The 23342-nt window shown below is 39.6% G+C and overlaps 1 protein-coding gene across 1 annotated transcript in view; it reads left to right on the forward strand.

Moving 5' to 3' along the window:
* The window catches only part of ap3b1a (adaptor related protein complex 3 subunit beta 1a), a 344324-nt gene that overhangs the window by 14052 nt on the left and 306930 nt on the right, over window positions 1-23342 (forward strand). The window contains exons 2-3 of the mRNA XM_039758392.1: window positions 7639-7714; window positions 16306-16380. Of these exons, the coding sequence (XP_039614326.1) occupies window positions 7639-7714; window positions 16306-16380 (151 nt within the window). The remainder of the gene's footprint in view (window positions 1-7638; window positions 7715-16305; window positions 16381-23342) is intronic.

Raw genomic sequence — 23342 nt, forward strand, 5'->3', positions numbered from 1 at the left:
CGAGAGAGAGAGCGAGAGAGAGAGCGAGCGCGAGAGAGAGCGAGCACGCGAGAGAGAGAGAGCGAGCGAGCACGCGAGAGAGAGAGAGAGAGAGAGAGAGAGAGAGAGAGAGAGCGAGCGAGCAGCGCACGAGAGAGAGAGAGAGAGAGAGAGAGAGAGCGAGCGAGCACGAGAGAGAGAGAGAGAGAGAGAGAGAGAGAGAGAGAGAGAGAGGAGAGAGAGAGAGAGAGAGAGAGAGAGAGAGAGAGAGCGAGAGAGAGAGAGAGAGAGAGAGAGAGAGCGAGCGCGAGAGAGAGAGAGAGAGAGAGAGCGAGCGGAGCACGCACGCAAGAGAGAGAGCGAGCGAGAACGCGAGAGAGAGAGAGAGTGAGTGAGTGAGTGTGTGTGAGTGAGCCCAAGCAGAAGAAGTAAACATTACAGAATTACATTTCCTCATGTATGACGCGCACCTCATTTTTCTAATGCTAATTTTCGGTAAAAAATGTGCACGTGGTACACGCTTAAATACGGTACATCATTAACCCCAAATGGTTGAACCTTCTAATTCACATATTCTAGTACACAGGGTCTAATCTTCGACAACTTAAATACCCATTTCAGTCTCAAAGCTTGTAGATGTTTCACGACTATATTGTATCACCCAGATGCTTCCATGCTTAGGTACATTTAATAAGCTTCGTCTTCATGGAAGGGGCTCTGTTTTGCTCTCAGGTATGAAAACCTGTAACAAGTAGCTTAAATTACTGCCCTCAGCCTACTTTAATGAATGTCTCAAAGTATAGTACTTCTCTATTAGGCATTGAAGTGCAGCAAGGCTATTTAATTTCCTAAAGCAAATATAAATGAGTTATGTAATTGATGAGATTATTTATTTTACATTTAACATAATCTAATTGAAATTTGGTTAATCATTACCATCCATCCTGTATACCTTTTGAGACCTCATTTCTGAAAATCATTATTTTGTGTAGCTCTTTACTTGCTCTTAGGGCTGGATTATAAAATTATGACAATTTAACATTTTGTAGTATCACCTTTAATAATTTTGGAACCACACATTTTTCCGAAATCATCAATTTCACTTGAACTTGAAAACTTTCCTCTGCTTCTCTGTGACTTCCCATGTTGAGAGGAAGAAAACACATCAGCAGCATTCTATGCAACTGATAGGATGGGTCTGTAACTTTATTTTAGGTTTTTGTTTTATTTTTTGCAGTCAGAATTATTAAAGTTTTTGTCATATTGAATCGCAATATTCCACAAAACATATCTCTTAAAATTAACATAAATCCTGAAATGTAGACTTTTTTCTTCTTCCAGCATATTCATATATACATTTGTATCTCTTATCACCACTTCCCAGATTCATCGTTCTGTAATTTTTCTGGACCTTTTTTAGTTATATTATCTGCACACTCTGTTGCATTGTACCTTAGTTACAGCATGGAAGAAGGCATTTAAACACTTTTCTGATTCTATTTTGCCATCCTTTAATCCATTTTAGATGAAGACATTTTCAAAATATATTGTTTTGTGGAAAACATTTTCTCTGAATGGTATGTTTACTTGTTTTGCCTGTCTTTTGATATGGTGTAGAAGTAGACTGAGTAAAGAGAAAAAGAAATGTAGATAATTATGAAAGTATCTTGGTGGCTGTTTACAATTTTTTTTAATTATTGACTCTGAATTAGTCCCATTTCAAAATGGCATATCATAATTTTAAATGTGACTTGAACATTTAAAGTGAGAGTGTGCTGAAACTGAGAACTGGGTTACAAATTGTAACCTATCCAACTACTAATTGCACATTTAAGTTTTAAACGGAATATTTTTGTATTTTTACTCATTTTAGGTTATTCTAGGTTATTCCACAAGATGGCAACACATACTACATTTTTTGAGTTTATCTTTTATAAACTCAAATGGTAGTGTGTTATATATGGTCTAGTTTAATACAATATATAGTTTAATTAAAATTTTATTTTATTATTTTTATTTTTATTATTTATTTAATTTTATTTAATTCACATTTTTTTAAGTTAAAAATTTAATGTTTTTGACCATGTTTTGCATTTGTTGTTAATGAGAAGTCATAATAACCTTATGTGTTTGGGCATAATGTTTTTTTAAATCATTAGTTAGATAAAAAACAACATTTTTCAGCTTAATTTCTGATAACTCCACTATTATGAAAATGTTAGTAGTAAGTTCAAACATGCAAATCTGAAGAATTTGCATGTTGTGGGTGCTTAATGTGAAATCAAAGCACATTTCTTTTGGTACAGAATCGATACACATGTAGCTTTACAAATGGTTAATAGTCTAATTCATACTTATTTTAGGGTATATTGAACATATTGCATAACCTATCACAAGTCTCTGTATAATCAAGAAAAAATATAGATATTTACATGTTATACCAAAAACCCTCATTTTATGTAGTGTACTGTAGATCAGATACTTGAGCCAATAAGTGACATTTAAAAATTTACAAATTCAATGCTTGTGTGACAGAAAGAAAGATTTCCTCCCAATTTAACAACAAATAGGAGGAACCATTGACTTGGGGAGATTTTACTGGGTTTGGGAGACTTCTTTATAGGGTTCATGATATATGATTTAGCTTAACTTGTGTGTGTACTAAATTTATTTACTGAAATTTTATCTCTAGCAGTGAAAAAAATAAATACTGCCTAAAGTAAAATACCAGAAATAAAACTTCAAACATTGTTATATCTATTGTTAAGTGAATTACTGAATACCAAGGCAGTTATTTTCATTGATAAAAACTCTTTTTGTAACAATACATTTTTCATAGCAGTTTTTTTTAAATCAGTTTTGTGACATTTGCTATTATAAAATCTGTGTTTACATCTGTGTATAATGAAACATTAGCCTGTCAGTTGGAGATTTAACCTGTTAATTGGCTTGTCACACCTGTTTGAACCTGGTTTGGAGTGTCGCTTAATTCACAAAAATGTGAATAAAGCTGATGGAGAGCGTGTGAGCATGGGGGCTGAATGCACCCCTAGAAGACGCGGACGCTCCTCAAAAAACCCCTCTTAAAAAATGCTGATAGACTACCTTCACATTGCTCCCTTACTTGCTGGGCTTACTTACGGCTGCTCTGTCGCCTGATATGCTTCTCGTGTGACGCTACGCATACTTAAAAGTCTGAACAGCACCTGTCTCTTTTTTGGCTGATTGTTTTGTTTCTCTCTCCTCCCCCAGACATCCTCTGCTCCTGTTGGGGGTCCCGCTGCCATTGTGCTCCCCTATGATGTTTGCCTGTTCTTTTAATTGAGAACTAACTGCATACTGAGGTGGTTTTACTTCTGACAGAGACATGTTTGTTTGAAGTGTTTGAATAAAGTTCCTGTCTCTATAATCTCCTGTGTTTCTGTGCAATTCTGCGACCCAAGTGTGACGAGTGGTACCAGGAGTGGTTGGACAGATGGGTCCTCAAGACAATATGAATGTTCTGGGTCTGACTAAGGGCTCTGAAATATATTTATATACAAAAATAATAAACATGTAATATAGTATGTTACACATTAAGAATATTAGTACATTATTGGTACATTTTTATTAGTAGTGTTTTTGTCCCATTATGATTGAACAATTTTAATTGGAGTAGAATAAATACGTTTTCAGTTTATCAGAAGTTAATATTAGCCAAAGGCTTCTGTCTCTACCCCCCTGCTCCCAAATTAACTCATGTTAATTAATCCTTAAGAATACTCAATTATTGATTTTAGTAAGAATATACATCCCTAAAATGTTTAATTGGAGAAAGGAACAGTTTTAAGAAGTTGAATGTGCTGTTTTGTAATAAATTAAAAATAAATTATAAATCTTCAGTTTTGTTAAAACATATTTGTTTTTAAAATAAAATTCTGAGTTAATCATGCCACAGTAGACTTTTAGGTAGAGAAATTGGTCAGGCATACCTCATTGATTAAATTGGCACAAGTCCCATTGGCACTTTCGGTTAATTAAAGCTGCAGGTAATAATACAGGATCAACTCCAGCACTTGATTTCTAAATTGGATGGAACTGCTTATTCTGCTTAACATGAGACCTTGTGTGTGTTAGCTGGTTTTTAGAAACAGTTGTTGCCTTGTATTTTTTTTTCTTTACTGTCATAACTTTATTATGGTGTACTATAGTTAACCCAAATGAGGCAATTTTCATTTTAGCAGTGGGTTAAACTGCTTTAGAAGAGGACAAGCATTGCAATAAAGGTATTTAAGTTGTTGTTTTTGTGTTTGTGGATTTGTGTTCTTCATGTGATACTACACCTGCTGAAAAATATTTTTAGCTATTACTCCTCTTCCCAGTTTAATAAGAAGATATTTTCATCCTTAACTGTGCAGATAAGATAGGAATTTGACAAAAGCAACAATGAAATACATTTAATATTTGTAAAATAATTAAGCTATTACTGGAGTAGTTGACATTTTGAGATGTAGATTAGAGTTTAATAAAAGTGTTAATTTAGCATTGCAGAGTAGTTTATTGATATAAATGTGAAAATCATGTTTTCAGGGAGGAACAATGTGAGGAATGCAGGTTTGTGACAGCTGTTGAAAATGGTAGGTGATCCTTTAGTCAGGGTTACAGCTTAGATATATCAGAAGCTTAATAAGCATGCACACCTGATAGTGAGCCGTGAAGAAAATAGAAAGCAAAAAATACAGTCTTATGGTAAGAAGTAACAAGAATATCTCACATGACACTGGGGAATGTGTCCTTTTTGAGTCTGTTGATTAAGCTTATGTAAACCTTTTTAGTTTCTGTCTCTTTTCTTACAAATGTTTTTTATATTTGTATTAAACCTTAAAACTGGTCTGTGGAAAACTACAAAAAATATCCATTGAATTGAATGAGTAACTACCAAGTCCAAGACTTAGGGTTATACTCCACAGTAGTTCACAAAAACATCTTTATTAACATTCAATAGATTCAATTGAATAAATTAATAAAATTCAGAATGCTTTCATTTCATTTGCTGAAATAAGTGTCAGTTAAACAGAAGTATGTTTAATTCATTCCATGAGCCTGACTTTTTAACTGTGATATTGATTAAATGACATGAATGTCACTTGAATGCAACCGCATCACTGATTCACTAAGATCAATGTCACTTAAAGAGAACAGTACTGCCTGACCATCAAATTCCTAGAAACAGTCACGGTAATCGTTAGTGTATGGTCTTCCAATAAATGTATGGTTTTGCTTTGGCACTTATTGGAAACTTTATACTTCAGTCATACAGTTCTTTAAGAGAATTAGAAAAGCGCTCAGAAGCAAGTTAGTTTAAAATGTACAGAAATACTGCAGTGTATTTTGACAAATGGCATTCACACTTAGAGGCTCAGTGTTATAAGTAGACAATTTGTGTACTGTTGAATATTATGGCATGTAAGAATTGTTACACCTTGATGTCAGCTCAGTCTGTGTTTTGTTTTTTTTCAGTGCACTAAAGCATAATCCTTCAAAACTAAAGGTGACCTTCAAAAAATGAATATTACCTTTACATAAAACATTTCCAATGTTTGGGGCCATACGTTCACTTGGAAAGAGTTAAAAGGGAAAAGTCATCTGTGTGTGTGTTTTTATTTTTAAGGGAAACTCCTTTTTCTTGTGAGAGCTTTGAAAAACTCACAGCATGAAAATATGCAATCATTGTTGTAAAAACCACTGAAAGAGTGTATTAGCAGATAACAAAAAAATAGAAAAAATGTGTCTATTTCCCCTTTAAGAACTAAACATTTTTGTAGAAAATCTAAATGCAATTGTAGAATTAGTAAAACCTTTCACATTTGAGCCTCCTTAGTTGAGAATGAAAATCAGTAAATCATATTCTCTTTGACAAAATAGATGGGTGACAACTTTTTGTTTCTACTGAACATTAGGCATCTATACAATTTCCATTTTTGGATACAAACCAAATAAATAACAGAGAATGAATTGAACTTAATTATATTTATACTCTAGTGGAATGAGGAATATTCTGTATTATATTCTTCATCATTTTTCTTTGCTCTACATTAATTGTCCTATGAACTAAACTAGCTCTTAATATTCCTGTAGTTTTCCAGATTTGGTTTCAACAGCCTGTTTAGGTAAAAAAGTGTGGAATCCTCCGACAGCTATTGCTGCTAAAAGTATTGAGTTTGTATTGAATAAATAAAACTTGAGAAATATCTGCAGTAAAAAATTGTATTTTGTGCAATGTAAAGACAATGAAAATAACTAAAGAGGCATTTATATTCAGTACTAGACGTTCCCACAGCTCTGCATACATAGTAGTGAAACAGGACAAACTTTAAAAATCAATAAACGAAAAGGTATCGCTAGCTAAGCAGAGGCAAGTTATGCTCCAAAATACAGAGGTAGACCAACTCCCCATTGCTGACGTCACGCTTTCCCCTCCGTCTCGGATTAGCGTGAATATATCGCTCCTGCAAGCAAACTGTGATTCATTGCGTGAATAGAGAAGTTGCAAAAGCAACCGGACTGTTGAAGCTAATTCTAGAAAAAAACCCGATCTAAATCAGTTAAGTAGTTCTCTCATTCACTAGCTAAAGAATGTAAGATACACGGAGGGTCCGCTGCGTCTCTTTCGGATTTGCGCAAATAAATCGGTACTGCAAGTGCACTATGATACTTAGTGCGATGAGAGAAGACAGACAGACAGAAAGACGTTAGATTTTATATATATATATATATATATATATATATATATATATATATATATACACAGTATAATCTTTCTGTGTGTGTATATATATGTATGTGTTCTATGGGTTGTAGACGGTGGCACTGACCAGAAAGCTGGAGGTGGCAGAGTTAAAGATGCTAAGATATGCACTAAGTGTGACGAGGATGGATAGGATTAGAAATGAGTACATTAGAGGGTCAGTTCAAGTTGGATGGTTGGGAGACAAAGTCAGAGAGGCGAGATTGTGTTGGTTTGGACATGTGCAGATGAGAGATGCTGAATATATTGGGAGAAAGATGCTAAGGATAAGAGCTGCCAGGGAAGAGAAAAAGAGGAAGGTCTATACAAAGGTTTATGGATGTGGTGAGAGAGGACATGCAGGTGATTTGTGTTAAAGAACAAGATGCAGAGGATAGAAAGATATGGAACAAGATGATCCGCTGTGGCATCCCCTAATGGGAGCAGCCGAAAGAAGAAGAGGAGGAATTGGATTGCACGCCATATTGTCTTGCAATTAAAGTAAAATGGGAGCCTTGGTATAGTAATACTGTTGGAAGAATGTAGAACTGTATCTTTTGTTCATTTTTTGTTGTGAGGAGTACAACTATAAGCTCAGAGTTGCTACCTGTCTCTTGTCACTTTAAATTCTGATTAAATTCTGTGCTGTTGTTTTTTTAATTTAACATTGAATGATAAGGGCATGCTGTTTGCGCTTTTGGTCACCTTGGCTTGCTGTTGCTTTTTCTGGAGCAATATTTTAAGTTCCAAATTGTTTCTTATAGTAGAAGTATAATAATTAATGAATGCATTCCATGTTGCAATGTTTCTTAATGCAGCACGGCAATTGTAAATATTTATCAAATATTTAACTTAGGCAATTTAACTTTTTTTTTTGTATTGTTGTTTTTAAGAGATGATGACCTTAAAGAAATGCTGGAGAGCAACAAGGATTCTCTTAAGCTTGAAGCCATGAAGAGAATTGTTGGGGTGAGATTACTTGTACAATTTTAAATATAGAAATTTTGAAGAACAGTATTTAAATTTGTGTTAAACTTGTACTACATTATATATACCTGTACTTGAAGCAATGATTCTTTGTAAGATAGTTTGAGAGATATGCATTTTTCTTGGCAAGAGAATTAATTCATTTGTGGACCTTAAAATAAAAATAAAAGTTTGAGAGCTCTTTACTGATACACAACTTCCTTCCTTGACATCTTTAAAGAAGAAGTAGTCATCACCATCATTAAAAATTGGCAGTTAAACCTTTCTTCTTTTGATTACTTGGCTCTCTCTTTGGACACTGCTTGCTTAACCTTAAGAGTAAACTCCCCCTCAATCATTCTTCTTTGGTGCCTGGAGATGTATGAGCGTGTTAGTGTTAGCTATTCTCTGGAATTTCCCTAATATAGTTGAATGCTGTTCTACTGTATAATAGTGCATCATGGAGCACTTTCTTTAAATATGTTTATAAACTAGCAGATTGTATAGAATGGCGACTGTGTATTCAATTCAAGTCATTTTTGTAAAGTACACTCATTTAGTCGGAGGTGAACAATAAAAATCCTAAAAATTGCAGTGGTTTGTGAGCTAAATTGCTTCACACAGAAAACGTATCAACTTATTCAAGTACTGTACAAAAATTCTGTAAAGATAAGGTACTTTCAAAAATAATGAAATAGAACATTTCTAAATATCAAAAATGTCCTATTAAGTGGACATGTGCAGAGGAGAGATGCTGAGTATATTGGGAGAAGGATGCTATGGATAGAGCTGCCAGGCAAGAGAAAAAGAGGAAGGCCTAAGAGAAGGTTTATGGATGTGTTGTGTGAGAGGACATGTAGGTGATGGGTGTGACAGAGCAAGATGCAGAGAACAGGAAGATATTGAAGAAGATGATCCACTGTGGCAACCCCTAACGGGAGCAGTCGAAAGAAGAAGTGCAGTAAATAGCAATTAAATCAAATCAATATTTGATACAATAATCCTTTGCCTTTCAAACTCTATCACATCTCTTATCTATTCTGTTGTGTAGATTTACATGAAAACAAACTGATAATTTGTTACAAGCTTCTTGGAGAACTTGCCCCAGCTTTTCTGTATGCTTTGGCTGTCTTGCTTTCTTCTATCTCTCCTCTTAAACCAAGACAGGCTCTGTGGAGGCCAAACCATCTCTTGTAGAGCTCCTTGGTTTTTTTATGTTAAAGACTATTCTTTGTGACCTTGGCCATGTGTCTTGGTGTCAAATTAGGTTGAAACTGATGAGACACTTCCCTTGTGTTTATTGTGGGATTCAAGAGAAACTGCCTGTAATGAGGTTAAAATAAATAAATAAATAAATAATGGCGTGATTTCAAACAGGTGATTTTAATCATGATTTGGCACTAAAGCAGTAGCTATGAAAGGCTGAGTCTTTGAGGAGCAAAAATGGGCAGAGGATCTCCAGATTTCAACAAATGCATGAGAAAATTATCGAAATGTTTAAAAACAGTGTTCCTCAAAAAAAGATTGGAAAGGATTTGGATATTTCACCCTCTACAGTGCATAATAAGATTAAATGATACAAGAAATCTGGAGAAATTTCAGTACATAAAGGGCAAGGGCGCAATTCTAAACTGAACTCCCGTTATCTTCAATCCCTCAGACAGCACCACATTAAGAACTCATCACTCATCAATATCAGATATAATCACATGGTCAAGGGATTACTTTTATTGACCTTTGTCAAGCACAACAATTTGGAGTTACATTCACAAATGTCACCTAAAACTTTACTGTGCATAAAAGAAGTGGCGTAGACTTCTCTGGGCTCGGAGGCATCTGGGATGGACTATCTCACAGTGGAAAAGTGCATTGTGGTCAGACAAATCAGTATTCCAGGTCTTTTTGGAAGAAATTGAATGCCGTGTGCTCCTGACCAAAGATGAAAAGGATGTTCCAGACTTTTATCAGCAGGGATTGTCATGGTATGGTGTCCTTACCTGGCAAAGGTAATGTATACTTCTGTGATGGGAGCATTAATGCAGAAAAGTACATTGAGATTTTAGAGCAACATATGGTGCCTTCTAGACGACATCTTTTCCAGGGATGTTCATGCATTTTCAACAAGACAATGCAAAACCACATTCTGCACACATTACAGAGGCATGGCTGTGGATGAAGAGGGTATGGGTACTGAACTTGCCTGCCTGCAGAATACATGGAGAATTCAGAAACGAAAAATTCGGCCACAATGACCCCATACTGTCACACACCTTACGACTTGTTTGTAGGAAGAGTGGGACAAAATAACACCAGAAACAAATTATTGCTCGGTATCCTCATTGCCAAAATGTCTTTTTAAGTGTTGTGAGAAGGAATGAAAACTTTACAAAGTGGTGAATGCTTTACTGTCACAACTCTTTTTGGAATGCATTGCAGGTCTTAAAGGAATGGATTTATATAAATAAAGGAAATGAAAATGGTAAAATATGAAATATCATAATATATCATAATCTCTGCAATGAAATAAGTCAAAGTAATTTTAAGATTAACTGCATTTTATTTTTCCATTTTCCATACTGTCCCAACTTTTTCTGATTTGGGGTTGTATTTCTCTGCTTTGAGGATTTCATACTATCTGACCAGATCACCAACTCCATTTGCAGAAATTAAGACCATAGTCCTTCTGTTGTGCTGCACTGTTGGCTGCAGACACTCATTAATGTAGCAGTTTCCATCTGTTCTGCAGGTAAACTGCCACCTATATGTTGGCTTTATTTCCACTTTCCAAAACTCTATTTTGTAGATCACTTTTGACAAGACCTCTCTGGACTGTATAGGCGTGTATTTAGGTTCTTGTGGATTTTGTGACTTCTTGGCTAGTAGCGTTGTTAGTCATCCCCAAATATTAAAGGGGCTTCCATTTGATTTATCTTTTCTGGTCCTCAATTTCACTCAGTGTCTCTTCAGAAAAATTCAAACTAGTAGTGGGAGAAATACTGGCTGATCCATTATATAAGTGAGATTGAGACAGAGAAGTCATACTTTTATTGGTTGAAAAGAATTTCAGTTGAATCTGTTTGAGTGGCAGAGCATTAACAGATATTTTGATGGCTAAGGGATGTGGCTGTGTTAATTATATTAATCATTGCATCAATTACATTATTCATTGACTTTATTTTCACGGCATGTTTGCATATCCTGCTGAGCAGCAGAAGGTTACATGGATCACCAGTGACTTGTAGCATAACCTCCATTGACTTCCATCTATTCCTTCTGCCATCCCCTCTTTTAAATACTTCAGAGCTTCAGGTACCTTTTATTCAAACATATTTTGGCGTAACAAGACTGTAGCCAGCTCTTTTTTGTTTTGCAAAGTGCTTTTTGTGTTTTTTTATCATTTCCATTGTGAACGGTACCCGGGCACAGACAGGCGGACATGTTGTTTTGACACCACCACACGTTTATTTACAGAATATTTACAATAATCATTTGGTCACAAAGACCCCAAACAATGGCCACAAAGACCCAGTCACGTGCACAAACCCCCAAACACTCAACGTCCTGGCCACAATGCCTTTCTTCGGGCCGCCTCCACTCTCCACAGCTTCGTCCTACCTCCACCCGACTCCAGCCCTGAATGACGGGAGACGGCCCCTTTTATGGAGGACCCGGATGAGCCCCAGGTGTTCCCGGCAATCTTCTGGCCACGCCCCAGCGTGGCGGAAGTGTCGGCTGTCCTCCCGCTGCTCCCCCGGGCACCGCCCAAAGTCTTCCCCAGCACTTCCTGGTGTGGCAGGAGTGCTGGGGAAACAAATCCCCAAGGCATTGGGGCGCCTCCTGGCGGTGGCCACGGGCCCCTACAGGGAAGAGCTTCCAAGCCCTTGACCCGTGGCTCCCAAAGCAACCCGGAAGGCGAACCCCACGTGGTCCAGGCAGGGCTCTGACCCTCTTCCGGTCCCTCCTGGCGTCCCGGCCGGGTCATAGCCCCTGGCATCCCTGACAGTGCCCCACAGCCAGCGAAGACTACTCGTGGGTAAGAGCGACCCGTCCCGCGAGGGCAGCAGAGCCCCGAAACGGGTCCCACTCGAGGATAGCCGGGGTCCGGCCCCGCACTCCTAGCAGGGACAGGGGCGGAGACACAATCTGCGCACCAACCCATGGTGCATCCCTGTGCCTCGCACAGGTTGTGCTCCCCCCTTTTACCGGCACCCCGGGGCCTCCTCGGTAGGCACCCCTCCGGGACCTCCACGCCTTTGTTCTGAGCCACTCGTTCCCCGGTGGGCTCCTCCAGCTGCGAGCGCACCTGCGCACCGACAGAGAGATCCTTCTGCAGACGGCCCGACATCAGAGGGCTGTTCCGCCACGGGGTTCCTTCAACTCGCCCGGGTCCGCCCCTACAAAGAGAACACAGGGGCAGAACCGCTGCCAAAGCACCCAGCTCGTGCCACGCACGGGCAGCGCTCCTCCAACCGCACCCGGCACTTGCCTGATCGGCACCCTCTCCGCGCTTCCGTGTCCTCTCGATGATGGAATCGCCGGCACCGCCCGCTCTCTCTCGCCCGGCCTCAGGGATTCCCTCTGCTCTCCCAGAGGGCAGCCAGCCACACGCTGCACCCAGCAACGCTCTCACCTTATCGGAGGAATCGCACCCAGCCTCTTAATCCTCCCTTTACTTTGGACGCTTTGACGATATGCGGCTCCGTATTACTCAACACGAGCCCCTTTCCGCTCTGCGTCCGAATATATCGGAGGAATCGCACCCAGCCTCTTATTCCTCCGTTCACTCTGGGACGCCATGACGGTTTGAGACTCCTTATGGAATAAAAGGCGCTCTGTCCCGCCTGCGTCCCTATAGTGCGGCGCAAGACCGCAGCCACTCGGGCGGAGGGCGCTAGGACCCGGGCACTTAGCAGCCCGTGTCCATTCAGCGTCCTCTCGACTCCCCTCGCCACGCATACAGCCAGCGGCGCCGCACTCCTGTCGGAGGGCTGCTTACTCGAACTGATCGTTAACATCACAGCCTTTTCAACAGACCCTCCTGCATGCTGTACGGAGTCGGCTGTACTCACCGCCTCCGCCGTACCTCTCCGCTGGAGATTCCAGCGCCGCGCCGTCCCGCTGTTGATCGAAACGTTTTCAGCGCCGCGAGCGCCTTCCTCTCCAGATCCAGCACCTCAGCCCGGAGGGCACGTAGCATCTGTAATACACGCTGCTCCACGGGCTGAAGGGACGCCCAGCTCCGCCAGAGCAGCCGGCAAAGACAGGAAGTTAACCGACGCTGAGCCTACCTGTCTGTCAGCCTCCAACGCCGCCACTTCCTGTGGGCCTTCTCCTCCGCCCAATCGGGTCTCCCCTGCCCGTGATGGACATTCCTTGGTCCCGCCTCTCTGCAGTCATCGGCGGGCACGCAAGACACACCGCCCAATCGCGGCCTGTCAGGGGAGGGACTTCCGTCCGCGCCATCTTGGCTCCCTTTCTGCGGCGGCGACGCGCTTGCCGGCAGCCTCGCTGTTGCCAGCGCCTCGAGCTGCAGCGTCTCCTCCTTCGCAGCCCTCGCGGCTGCCGCTGTGCTGCCGGAGCCCCGCAAACCAGCATGCGCCCGCCACTGACGCGGATCCGGGAGGTCCCTGCCTGAAAAACAAAACACACGCCCGCCCCCAAGGGCCGGCTGCCGATAGGCAGGGAACTCACCTCCCAGGTCCCGCAAACCGAGGAAACGTCCTCGGCGTGGCCTCTCTGGACGCCATGCCGCCCCGGCGCTCCAGCAACGGCGCTTCGCTGGAGAGCGCTGCACTCTTCCAATGCACGCCGCCCGCCCGCTTCAGGGAATAACGGCCCTCCTGCGGACTCCCTGGCGGTCCATGGGGTTCCTTTACCCCGCGGGGCTGTGTGCACGCAGCCCCCGCGGTACGCGGGTGGGGTCCCCTGCTGCACCGGGCCGTCCACAACAAAATTTTTATGAACAGGTCTCCGCCTTGAAACAGGCGGAGCATCCTGCCGACTACGCCAGATGTGAACGGTACCCGGGCACAGACAGGCGGACATGTTGTTTTGACACCACCACACGTTTATTTACAGAATATTTACAATAATCATTTGGTCACAAAGACCCCAAACAATGGCCACAAAGACCCAGTCACGTGCACAAACCCCCAAACACTCAACGTCCTGGCCACAATGCCTTTCTTCGGGCCGCCTCCACTCTCCACAGCTTCGTCCTACCTCCACCCGACTCCAGCCCTGAATGACGGGAGACGGCCCCTTTTATGGAGGACCCGGATGAGCCCCAGGTGTTCCCGGCAATCTTCTGGCCACGCCCCAGCGTGGCGGAAGTGTCGGCTGTCCTCCCGCTGCTCCCGGCACCGCCCAAGTCTTCCCCAGCACTTCCTGGTGTGGCAGGAGTGCTGGGGAAACAAATCCCAAGGCATTGGGGCGCCTCCTGGCGGTGGCCACGGGCCCCTACAGGGAAGAGCTTCCAAGCCCTTGACCCGTGGCTCCCAAAGCAACCCGGAAGGCGAACCCCACGTGGTCCAGGCAGGGCTCTGACCCTCTTCCGGTCCCTCCTGGCGTCCCGGCCGGGTCATAGCCCCTGGCATCCCTGACACCATATAATTCTTTGATTTATTCTGTAAATTGCATTTTAATATTTCGGTCACTATTACTCTTTTGCAATTTGTCTGTCTATAACCTTTCTTTACCCTTGTCTGCTGTTATCCATCAGTTGTAGGACATTTTGGCCCAGAACATATTTTTTTAATCTCTGTTTAATTCTTCAAGTTCTTTAAAACGTCTTCCTGCCACCTTTCCCTTGCCAAAGCTGTCTGTCTTTCCTCAAGTAGCTGTTGAGGCTTCTGTACTGTCTTCCCACTCCTTCTGTTCTTCTCTTTTTCTACTTTCTGTGATCATCCATTTTTCTTAATTTTCTTAATATCAGATCTATTTTCCAAGGTTTGTTTGGTTTTCATTTCCCTTTGAATGTTTTTTATACACTATCCAGGTTCAACTGTTTCCTGTTCAGACTTTGTATAGTCTTGTGTTAATAGCATTTCTCTTGCTCCTTTCCTAAACTTTCTACTCCCTGTACCTTTCAGTCTTCACTTCAGTTCCACTTTAGTCATTGGTTCCTCTTCCATATCTTCATTTTCAGGTTTACTTTAATTAAAACTGTGTTGCAATCTGTGCTAACATCTGCATCAGGAAAGCATACATCATTATTGTTAGGCAATAATAAAATTGATTTATAATCATCTGATATAACCTGAAGTATACAGTCTCTTGCTAAGGTCACATATTAATCTGCTAGAGCTGATTTCTTTACACAACTCTACCAAGATATGTTTGTAAAATAGTGTATTTCCCCAGACCAAATTTCCTTTCTTAGAGCTTTTTTTTGTTTGTACTACAGCATTGAAGTCATTCATTATAGTCACATATTCATTTTAATTTTCTTTATTCATCATTTCCTCACCTTGTTCAGAAATAGCCACCATTTTTTCTTTTTTTTTGGTCTGTTGCTGGCATATAGGCTTCTACTGTTACCATGTTTTTATCTCTTATGTGTGCCTGTAGTCAAGCCCTAATCACTTTACTATAGACATATTCCACATTTGTTATATACTCTTTTATGAGTCGTTATTCTTCGAAGTAGTCAACTTTATAATTGCCCCTTAAACTTTCTATATTCAATTTCCATCAATGTTGGGTAACTTCTTGAATGTCCAACCTATGTTTTCCCCCTGTTTCCTTTTTGATGTTTTGCAGCCTGTTATGTCATAATAAGCTTATAAGAAGAAGTGTTTTATTATAGCAGTTTGTAATGTTAATAACCGGGGAGGCTCTGCTACCTCCCCTGCCTGATGCAGCACTATGCAATGTGCATTTGTCCTGATATTATTCCTAGACAACTGATTATCCATTTCCATGACTTGAAAATTGAGAATACTAAGTGTTCTCCTGTTACCTCAGGGTGTTAATATTTTATTTTGAGACAGCTTAGCTATTAGCTAAACAAGCTTGATGGACCTAATGGTCTCTTCTCGATTTTGAGTCTTTTTTTTTTTAAAGTTCTTATTGAGAAACTGTCTGTATTTAAATTGCCAGTGTTGCTTTACATAAGGACCACCTTTTGATTGTTCTTGTTTTAAATGTCACAGGGTATTTAGTTACTGTTTGCAACAGAGTGTTTGGTGGGAATCCTGGTTTAGTTCCCAACTACCTGATCTTGTGGCTGGTTGTGATGGGTTACATTTTACCAGTAGGAGGTAGCAGGCAAATTCAATTGAAACACAAAATTTTCTTCTTCTTTGTCTTCATCTTTTCCCAGTTCTATATGTCCATTGTGCAAAAAATTAGTAAATATGTACTCCCTATTTATATTATACTAAAAACAACCTAAAGAACAGGAATATAGGTAAAATTAGACAACATTCAAAGCTCCGCAAATGCCTCTGCATTCATTTTCTAATACTTTTTCTGCTTGTTACAAGAAGCTTTTATCTGGTTTTGAATAGTCTAAAAGTATAAATAGCATTTCATTAGGTGTTATTGGCAACTGTTGTTTAACGCCTTCATTTATTCAATCATTCTACTTTTAGTTGATTGCGAAAGGAAAAAATTCTTCAGACCTGTTTCCAGCTGTGGTGAAAAATGTTGCCAGTAAAAATATCGAGGTGAGTTGTATTCTTTGTTTCTTCTTTGTGTTTGACTGTTATGAACTTTTAAATTATTTCTAATTTTAATGGTTTTATTTGAAAATGAATGTTTTGCACTTTTGTCCTTGTAATTTTTTGTTGTACTTTTTATTTATATGCTGTATCCTGTCTTTCTGCAAGTTATGTAAGAAATTACTTGATGCCTTCATTTTTGAAGATTATGAATTATTTTACTGCATGCTAAAATTTTCACTACAACAAGAATTCACACAGGGATGTTTTTGTATAATAGAAAACTGCAAAATTATTAAAGATAATTCTGAGCAGAAATTTAATTGAAAGCTTGCAAGTTGCTGTTATTTTTCCCTGTATATTGTTTAAAATGTTGACAGAGGTGACATTGAAAAAACATGAAAAATGTTTCTTTGCTATTTGGACTTCAGGCTTCATACATTATATAGTTTATGCCTACATTTTGTCATCTACTACTAGAATATAAAAAACGTTTCTGTTTTAACAATGTGTTTACACAGATTACTGTAGAAACGGAACAGACATGAAATGCGTGTGTTCCAAATAACGATCTATTATTTCCACTCTAAAACTCCACTTCACTCCCAGATACTCAATCAAGGCATGAGCTGAGAGAAGTTCGTGCACGTTCTAAATTGGTGGGGGGATGGAATAGCCGGCTGCTCCTAGCTTCTCTTTATCAGCACATTTAGAAGACAAAGGACGCTGGCGGAGAGGTGTGAAGGGATTTAAGAAGCGATTTAAGGTGGGACGGAATTACGAGTTTTTTCGTAGGCTCTGGTAATTCTAGTGTTAAAAACCAAGAAATTTAGTAAACATTTTTTATAAAGAATTGGAAGTGTGTAAACGTTGATCTGAACTTATTAATGTTTAGCAACTCAAAATAGATAGATTTAATGTTATTCTTATTTTTGCCCTCTTTTTTCCTCATTTAGTTGACCTACTATATTTACTTAAAGAGCTTTCTCGGTGGAACCTTATACTTTGTTTGAGGCTAGTGTCATCTTTTTTTGTCTTCTGCTCAAGTGTTCTACCCTGTGTATTACCATTTTAGCACATGTATGCAGAGAGGGAGAGGCTGGGAGCAGAACTCTCATAAAATTGTCACATAGTTTAGAGACCTCAATCTGATCTCGGTGGTTTTGTCTGGCTCTGCTTTCTCTTGGTTAGACAGTTAGGATGACATGATATCTCAATGCTGATTAATTCCTGTTGTTCTGCTGTTTTATTTATGCTTTGCTGACATATTTTCTAGGATTAAGTGTCTTGAAAAATGCAGCGATAGATAGCTTTCATTTAGCATTTTTACTGTTGTGAAACACCACTCTATAGCGTGAAAAATGCAGCAATACAGATAGCTTTCATTTAGCATTTTTACTGTTGTGAAACACCACTCTATAGCAAATCCTGCTTAGCACATTGCCTTTCTGCTTGAGTTTCCTCCCGATTTCTGTGATGGTAATTTAACTTTTTCAGGTTTGATACTCGTTGTTATATGTTCCCATCCCAGACAACTTTGGTTCTTTGTTCAAAAAGGCAGTTTCCAGCCATGCAGCACAGTGAAGATCCTGTTGAAGAAGCAGCAAATGTAAATATTATGAGAGGTGTATATGATAGTACCTATATTGATTTTCAGAAATTTTGGATAGATTTCCCTCATCAGCAGCTATGGATCAAATTAAAAGAAGTGAGAACTTAGTGTGCAGTTTGTTGATGGGTTCAAAAGTGGTTTAAGCACTGGGAACAAAGGGATTCTGGTGAGAGGAGCTTTTGCAGAATTAGGTGATTAAAACTGGTGTCCCTCGGGGATCAGTGCTGGGTTAGGATAAAAATATAAACAACAATCTGTTTAGGTTTGCAGATGATACTTACTTAATTAGGTGGAAGGGTAGATAATATAGACTCTGCTGAATCATTATTGGGATGGTATACATGTACAGACAGATTGTGGTAGATTTAAAGAATTGCATGCTGAACTAAAATGTTACATTTGAATATGCAATGCGAGGTTTGAAACTAGAAAGTACATCTTAACAGATAGATCCTATAGTAGTGGACTCTTCACTTCATATATCAGTATAAGAAGCATTTAAGAAGAATAACTGAATGTTGAGTTGTGTACCATTACTAACTGATGTACCTGGCATTGCCTGGGAAAATACATTTTTTATTTAAACACAACCTATAATAAGACAAAAAGACGTTCAAAAGCAGTAATCCAACGAGACCGTGAAATTGGTATCCAAATTGTTTGAGAAGAATACATTGTATGTACCTGTGGTCTCAAATGATATCTCGCTTTGCCCACTACAAAACTTTGTGTGTGCTGAAGGTGTTTCTTTGCGAGGCCCAGCAAGTTCCTGCTGCCTGATGAGCACTGAAATCCCTGTGTTTGTCCTTTTTGGGTTGCCCCCCTTCCATTTTAACTCCTCCCCCTAATAAGACATAATGCCTGTATTTTAAGTTGGACCAACGGCAATGCACATGTAATCTGTTCACCTGTTTTTGTGATATTGATGGATGAATGTGTAAATAGACAACTTTCACTTTTTTATATGCTTTTCCAGTCATCTTTTGTCTAATGTCTGTGCTCTTTTGAATATTTTAGAGTTTCCTTTTTATTTGACAGTTTCAGATATGACTTTTTCTTTGAAACTCTACATCTAAGGCCAGCATCCTGGAATCATCCATTCTCTGTTGTAGAAGACCATGAAATTTAGTGTGCATTTAAGGAGGAAGCCAAATAAGGACCTGTAAGGTGTTTTTTTTCCCCTCAACCTGCAGACTCTGATGTCCTTATCCTCTGCACTTGTGTGTCTGGGCCTTCCCCTTTTTTCTGTCCTGGTTATATCCAGTTTAGCTTTTTCTTTCAAGATAGTAATAGAGCCCGTTGTATGAAGTCTTCAGTTTCTTGGCAATCTGTTGCATGGCATAACCTTCATTCTGAGAAGAAAAAAAAACACAAACAAGAGACCAAATATTTCTTGAGAAAGTTGTTTTATTTTGACCATTTATAGTAGTCAAGTTGGGATGAAATAAAAGTATGTATAACCCTTCCAAATTTTGAAATAAGAAGGGTTTAACTTTAGGTAAAAGCCTAAGTTGAAAAACAAACTAGATTTAATTACTGAGTTTCTATTATCTAATTTATAATCACTATCCATTATTACACCCACAATTTTTACAATGGTTTTTACATAAGGCTTAATAACTCAAGTCCATTTGAGTGGCACAGAAAATACCATTTGGCCCAAACATCAGTTCCTGAGGTTTGTTCTCATTGAAATTTAAAAAAGTTTAAGGCCATCCAAGCTATTACAAGTGCAACGGATCTCCAGCAGCCTCTCCCAAAGTTGGTACAAGCTTGAATATGTGATAAGTTGTTTTTCTCATCTTTCTAGCTCTTTCACAGTTCAAAAAGATTTACAAATTTTGTAGCTGTACAGTGGAACCTCGGTTCACGATTTCCCCCATAGGATTGTATGTAAATACAATTAATCCGTTCCAGACCGTACGAACTGTATGTAAATATGTAAATATATGTAAAGATTAAGCACAAATACTGTATAGTTAATTACACCATAGAATGCACAGTGTAATAGTAAACTAATGTAAAAACATTGAATAACACTGACACAAAACACCCAGGCTCCCTGCTCGCTCGCGCTCTCTCTCTCTGTAGCACACCCCCCCCCACTGTCAGCCCTCCCCTTTGTCAGCGGCACGCGCTCGCTCTCTCTCTCTCTCTCTGAACAGAGGGGAACATTTGAACAAATCCGAACTTTAATTTAAAAACCAACCACAAGCAACCAAAAAACATTGCAGGAGTTCATGCTAATAGCCTTACAGCCCGATCGCTGTAAACACTTTTTTTAAAATGAGTTTTAAGCACAGCGGAAAAAAGGAACATTTGAAAAAAGAGAAAAGTAACATTGCAACAATTCAAGCTACTTACTGAAAAATTAACTTTTGAAAAATCCGTAATACAAAAACCACCAAGAAAACTAACCTTGCATGAGTTGAGTTCTGGCATGAAGTGTTTTCCTTCAGGTGTTTTCTCTCTTGTGATTTCTTAGGTTTCTGGTGTTTTTAGCTGTTTAGCTGGTGAGAGCGAAAGCCTCATGCAGCCATTCCAAAAAGAAAGTCCTTGTGACCCAACCCTTCGTGTTTGCCCTTCACATTACTGGCAGTCTGGCTTTGTTTACATTATGCTGCTTGAAAGCACGAGGGTTCTCAAATTGGTAAATGAGTAAACTGGTAAACAGTTTTTCCACCTCGTGTAATTTCTTTCTTTACTTCGATTTCAATTTTCTTCAAAACTTTCTTCTCACCACTGTTCACTTGCTTAGAAGCCATAGTTAACTGCAAAAGCACACGAAATACTGTAGAGCACAAAGAGAGTGCACGTCTGACTGAGAACAATGAACAAGGAGTGGCTCTGCTTAAATGAAAAAGCAAGGCAGGCACGCGGCTCGCTCGCTTTTTCTCTCTCTCTCTCTCTCAGCCTGCCTGTGCCGGGGGGTGGAGTTGGGGGATGGTTCGCATGCACGTACTGCCTGCTTCTCAGAGAGAGAGTCTCAGCTGTACCCCCCCCTCCCCCTATGCAGAAGGCAGGCAGTACGTGCACGCCAACCATCCCCACCCCCACCCCCAGCACAGGCAGGCAGGCAGATAGGCAGATAGGCAGGCAAACACGTGCAGCAATCTCCCCCTCCCCAGCAGGGACTTAGCTAGCTCTATTTCTTTCTCTCTTTCTCTCTCTCTCTCAGCTGGAGGCAGGCAATCTGACCGAGAACAATGCAACACGTGCGGAAATCATCGGCCCGCACAAACCGAAAGGGAAACTGGCTTGTTTGTTTACCGAGAGTGTGGTTGTAAACTCAGGCAAAAGTTTGGCGAACTTTTTGGTTGTGAACCGAGACGTTTGTGAACTGAGGTTCCACTGTATTATTTATCTAGGGACTATAAAACCTGAAAGAATGCCTTTGCTAGCCAAACAGTTAAATGTGGAATTCACTTATCTCTCTCCCTCTTCCCACAATGGATCTGTTAAATCTATATACAGTACATACAGTACATAATGCAAAGTTGACTGACTCACTCATCAATAAAAACACTAATTTGGTTAAACCAGTAAATTTTGGTACATCTAGGCTGGTAGGTATTTGCTAAGAAAGGAAAGTTTGAATATTAACATTTAGGGGTAACCTCCCATTACCCCCTTCACGAAAAATTAAATACTTCAAAAATGCTTTGAATGATTTGATTCTGATAAAAGGGGGGTGATGCGTATTTTTTTTTTTTTTTAATTTGTCGAAATGTATTAATATTACGTTAACTTACATGCTCTGTGTGATGCTGACAGGGAGCTTTTTGCAAATGAAGGACACAGCAGAGGTAGTTGATAGCAGGACTTGTCAATGGTGCGGATGGAAGACTGAAGAAGAGATGGTGTTATTGGCAGGACAAAACAAACATAATTTTACTTGCTGTGTACAGTGAGGTGTGAAATGGAAAGATAGGTAATGCTCAGCGGAGAGCAAATGTGCTATGAACTTTCAATGCCGCTGCCAGACGCTGTGGCAATGAACATATGAACATAGATGTTTCTTTTTTCCAGAAGGTAAAAGGCATGGAGAGGGAAGTAGTGGCAGAATTGGAATGCACAGATCCAAGACAAGGGGAACATATGGCATAGGTTTAAACTTAAGTGGTCTCCCATGAGCTACTCCTTTGTATTATATATTTACATCCACTGATTTTGAAAGGGGACCCCCACTCGGTCCTATGAAATCACTTACATTTACACATATATCTTCTTAGTCTGAGCAGGAATGCCCCACAATCTCTGCTCCTCTCCAAAATTCTTTACCTATACATTAGCATCTGTGGACTTAAAACGAGTACTCCTGATAGTTCAAGAATCCTTCAAAACGTAATACTGTCAATTATTTTCTTCAGGTTCAGGCACTAGAGAAAACAACCACAAAAGTAAACACGTGTAATTTACTACATAGCCCACCTAAATTTGCAGCATGTAAACATCATTGCTGTTTGTAGTAAGTTAAAGTGAAATGTGTTAGAACTTTGTCTCCCATTGGCTATGGAACACCCTAAAAATACAAGCTTGAACATACAATTGATTAAAAACATAAAACAAATAGTTGAGTGAATGATGTAAACATGGATCTTAAACAGCTAATGATAATATACACTGAAATGTCACATTATTCCTACTGATTACCCATTTCAGTTCAAAAGAATGCACTTTCTTATAAAACTATTTTACAGTGACAATCAATAAAAACCAAGTTTCTAGGAAAAACAGAAAATTGATCTAATTCAGGAATGTTTTACAATATGCAATTGTATATGACATGTTCAAAAGTAAGCTGCTCCAGTGACCTCATAATATTATTACAGTACTTCTTATTGGACTGATGCCCTTATCCAAGTTGACTTACAGCATTTGAGATACAATAGGTTACACTTGATTTGTTTTACCAATTGGACCACAGGCCAGGTGAGTTACTTGCTTTTGGTCACATAGTGTCAGTTGTAGGATTTGAACCCACACCTCAGGGTTTGAGGTCCTATGTCCAAAGCCTTAACCACTACACCACACTTCCTGCCAATAATATTCCTGCTGTGTTTAAAAGTGCCTCAAACTCATTTTTATTTTTTTCTTTGTCTCATTAAAAACAAACCGTTCAGCTGCAAACATCTTTGTTTTTAACATGGCTACTTTTTGACTTCCTTGTTAAAAGTCAACTCATAGCAGAGGGCTTTCTTCTAGCTGACTGAGTTTTGGGGAAAATAATAAATAAAATAAAGGAAAAAAAACTGGTTATCCACCATTTCACAGATTATACACTTCACGTCATTATTAGTATAACATGGAAAAAGTTTCTGTTTTAGGTATGTGTTCAATATTTCTTGCCTCACAT

The sequence above is a fragment of the Polypterus senegalus genome, chromosome 7 (assembly GCF_016835505.1).
Source record: "Polypterus senegalus isolate Bchr_013 chromosome 7, ASM1683550v1, whole genome shotgun sequence".
Classification (NCBI taxonomy): domain Eukaryota; kingdom Metazoa; phylum Chordata; class Cladistia; order Polypteriformes; family Polypteridae; genus Polypterus; species Polypterus senegalus.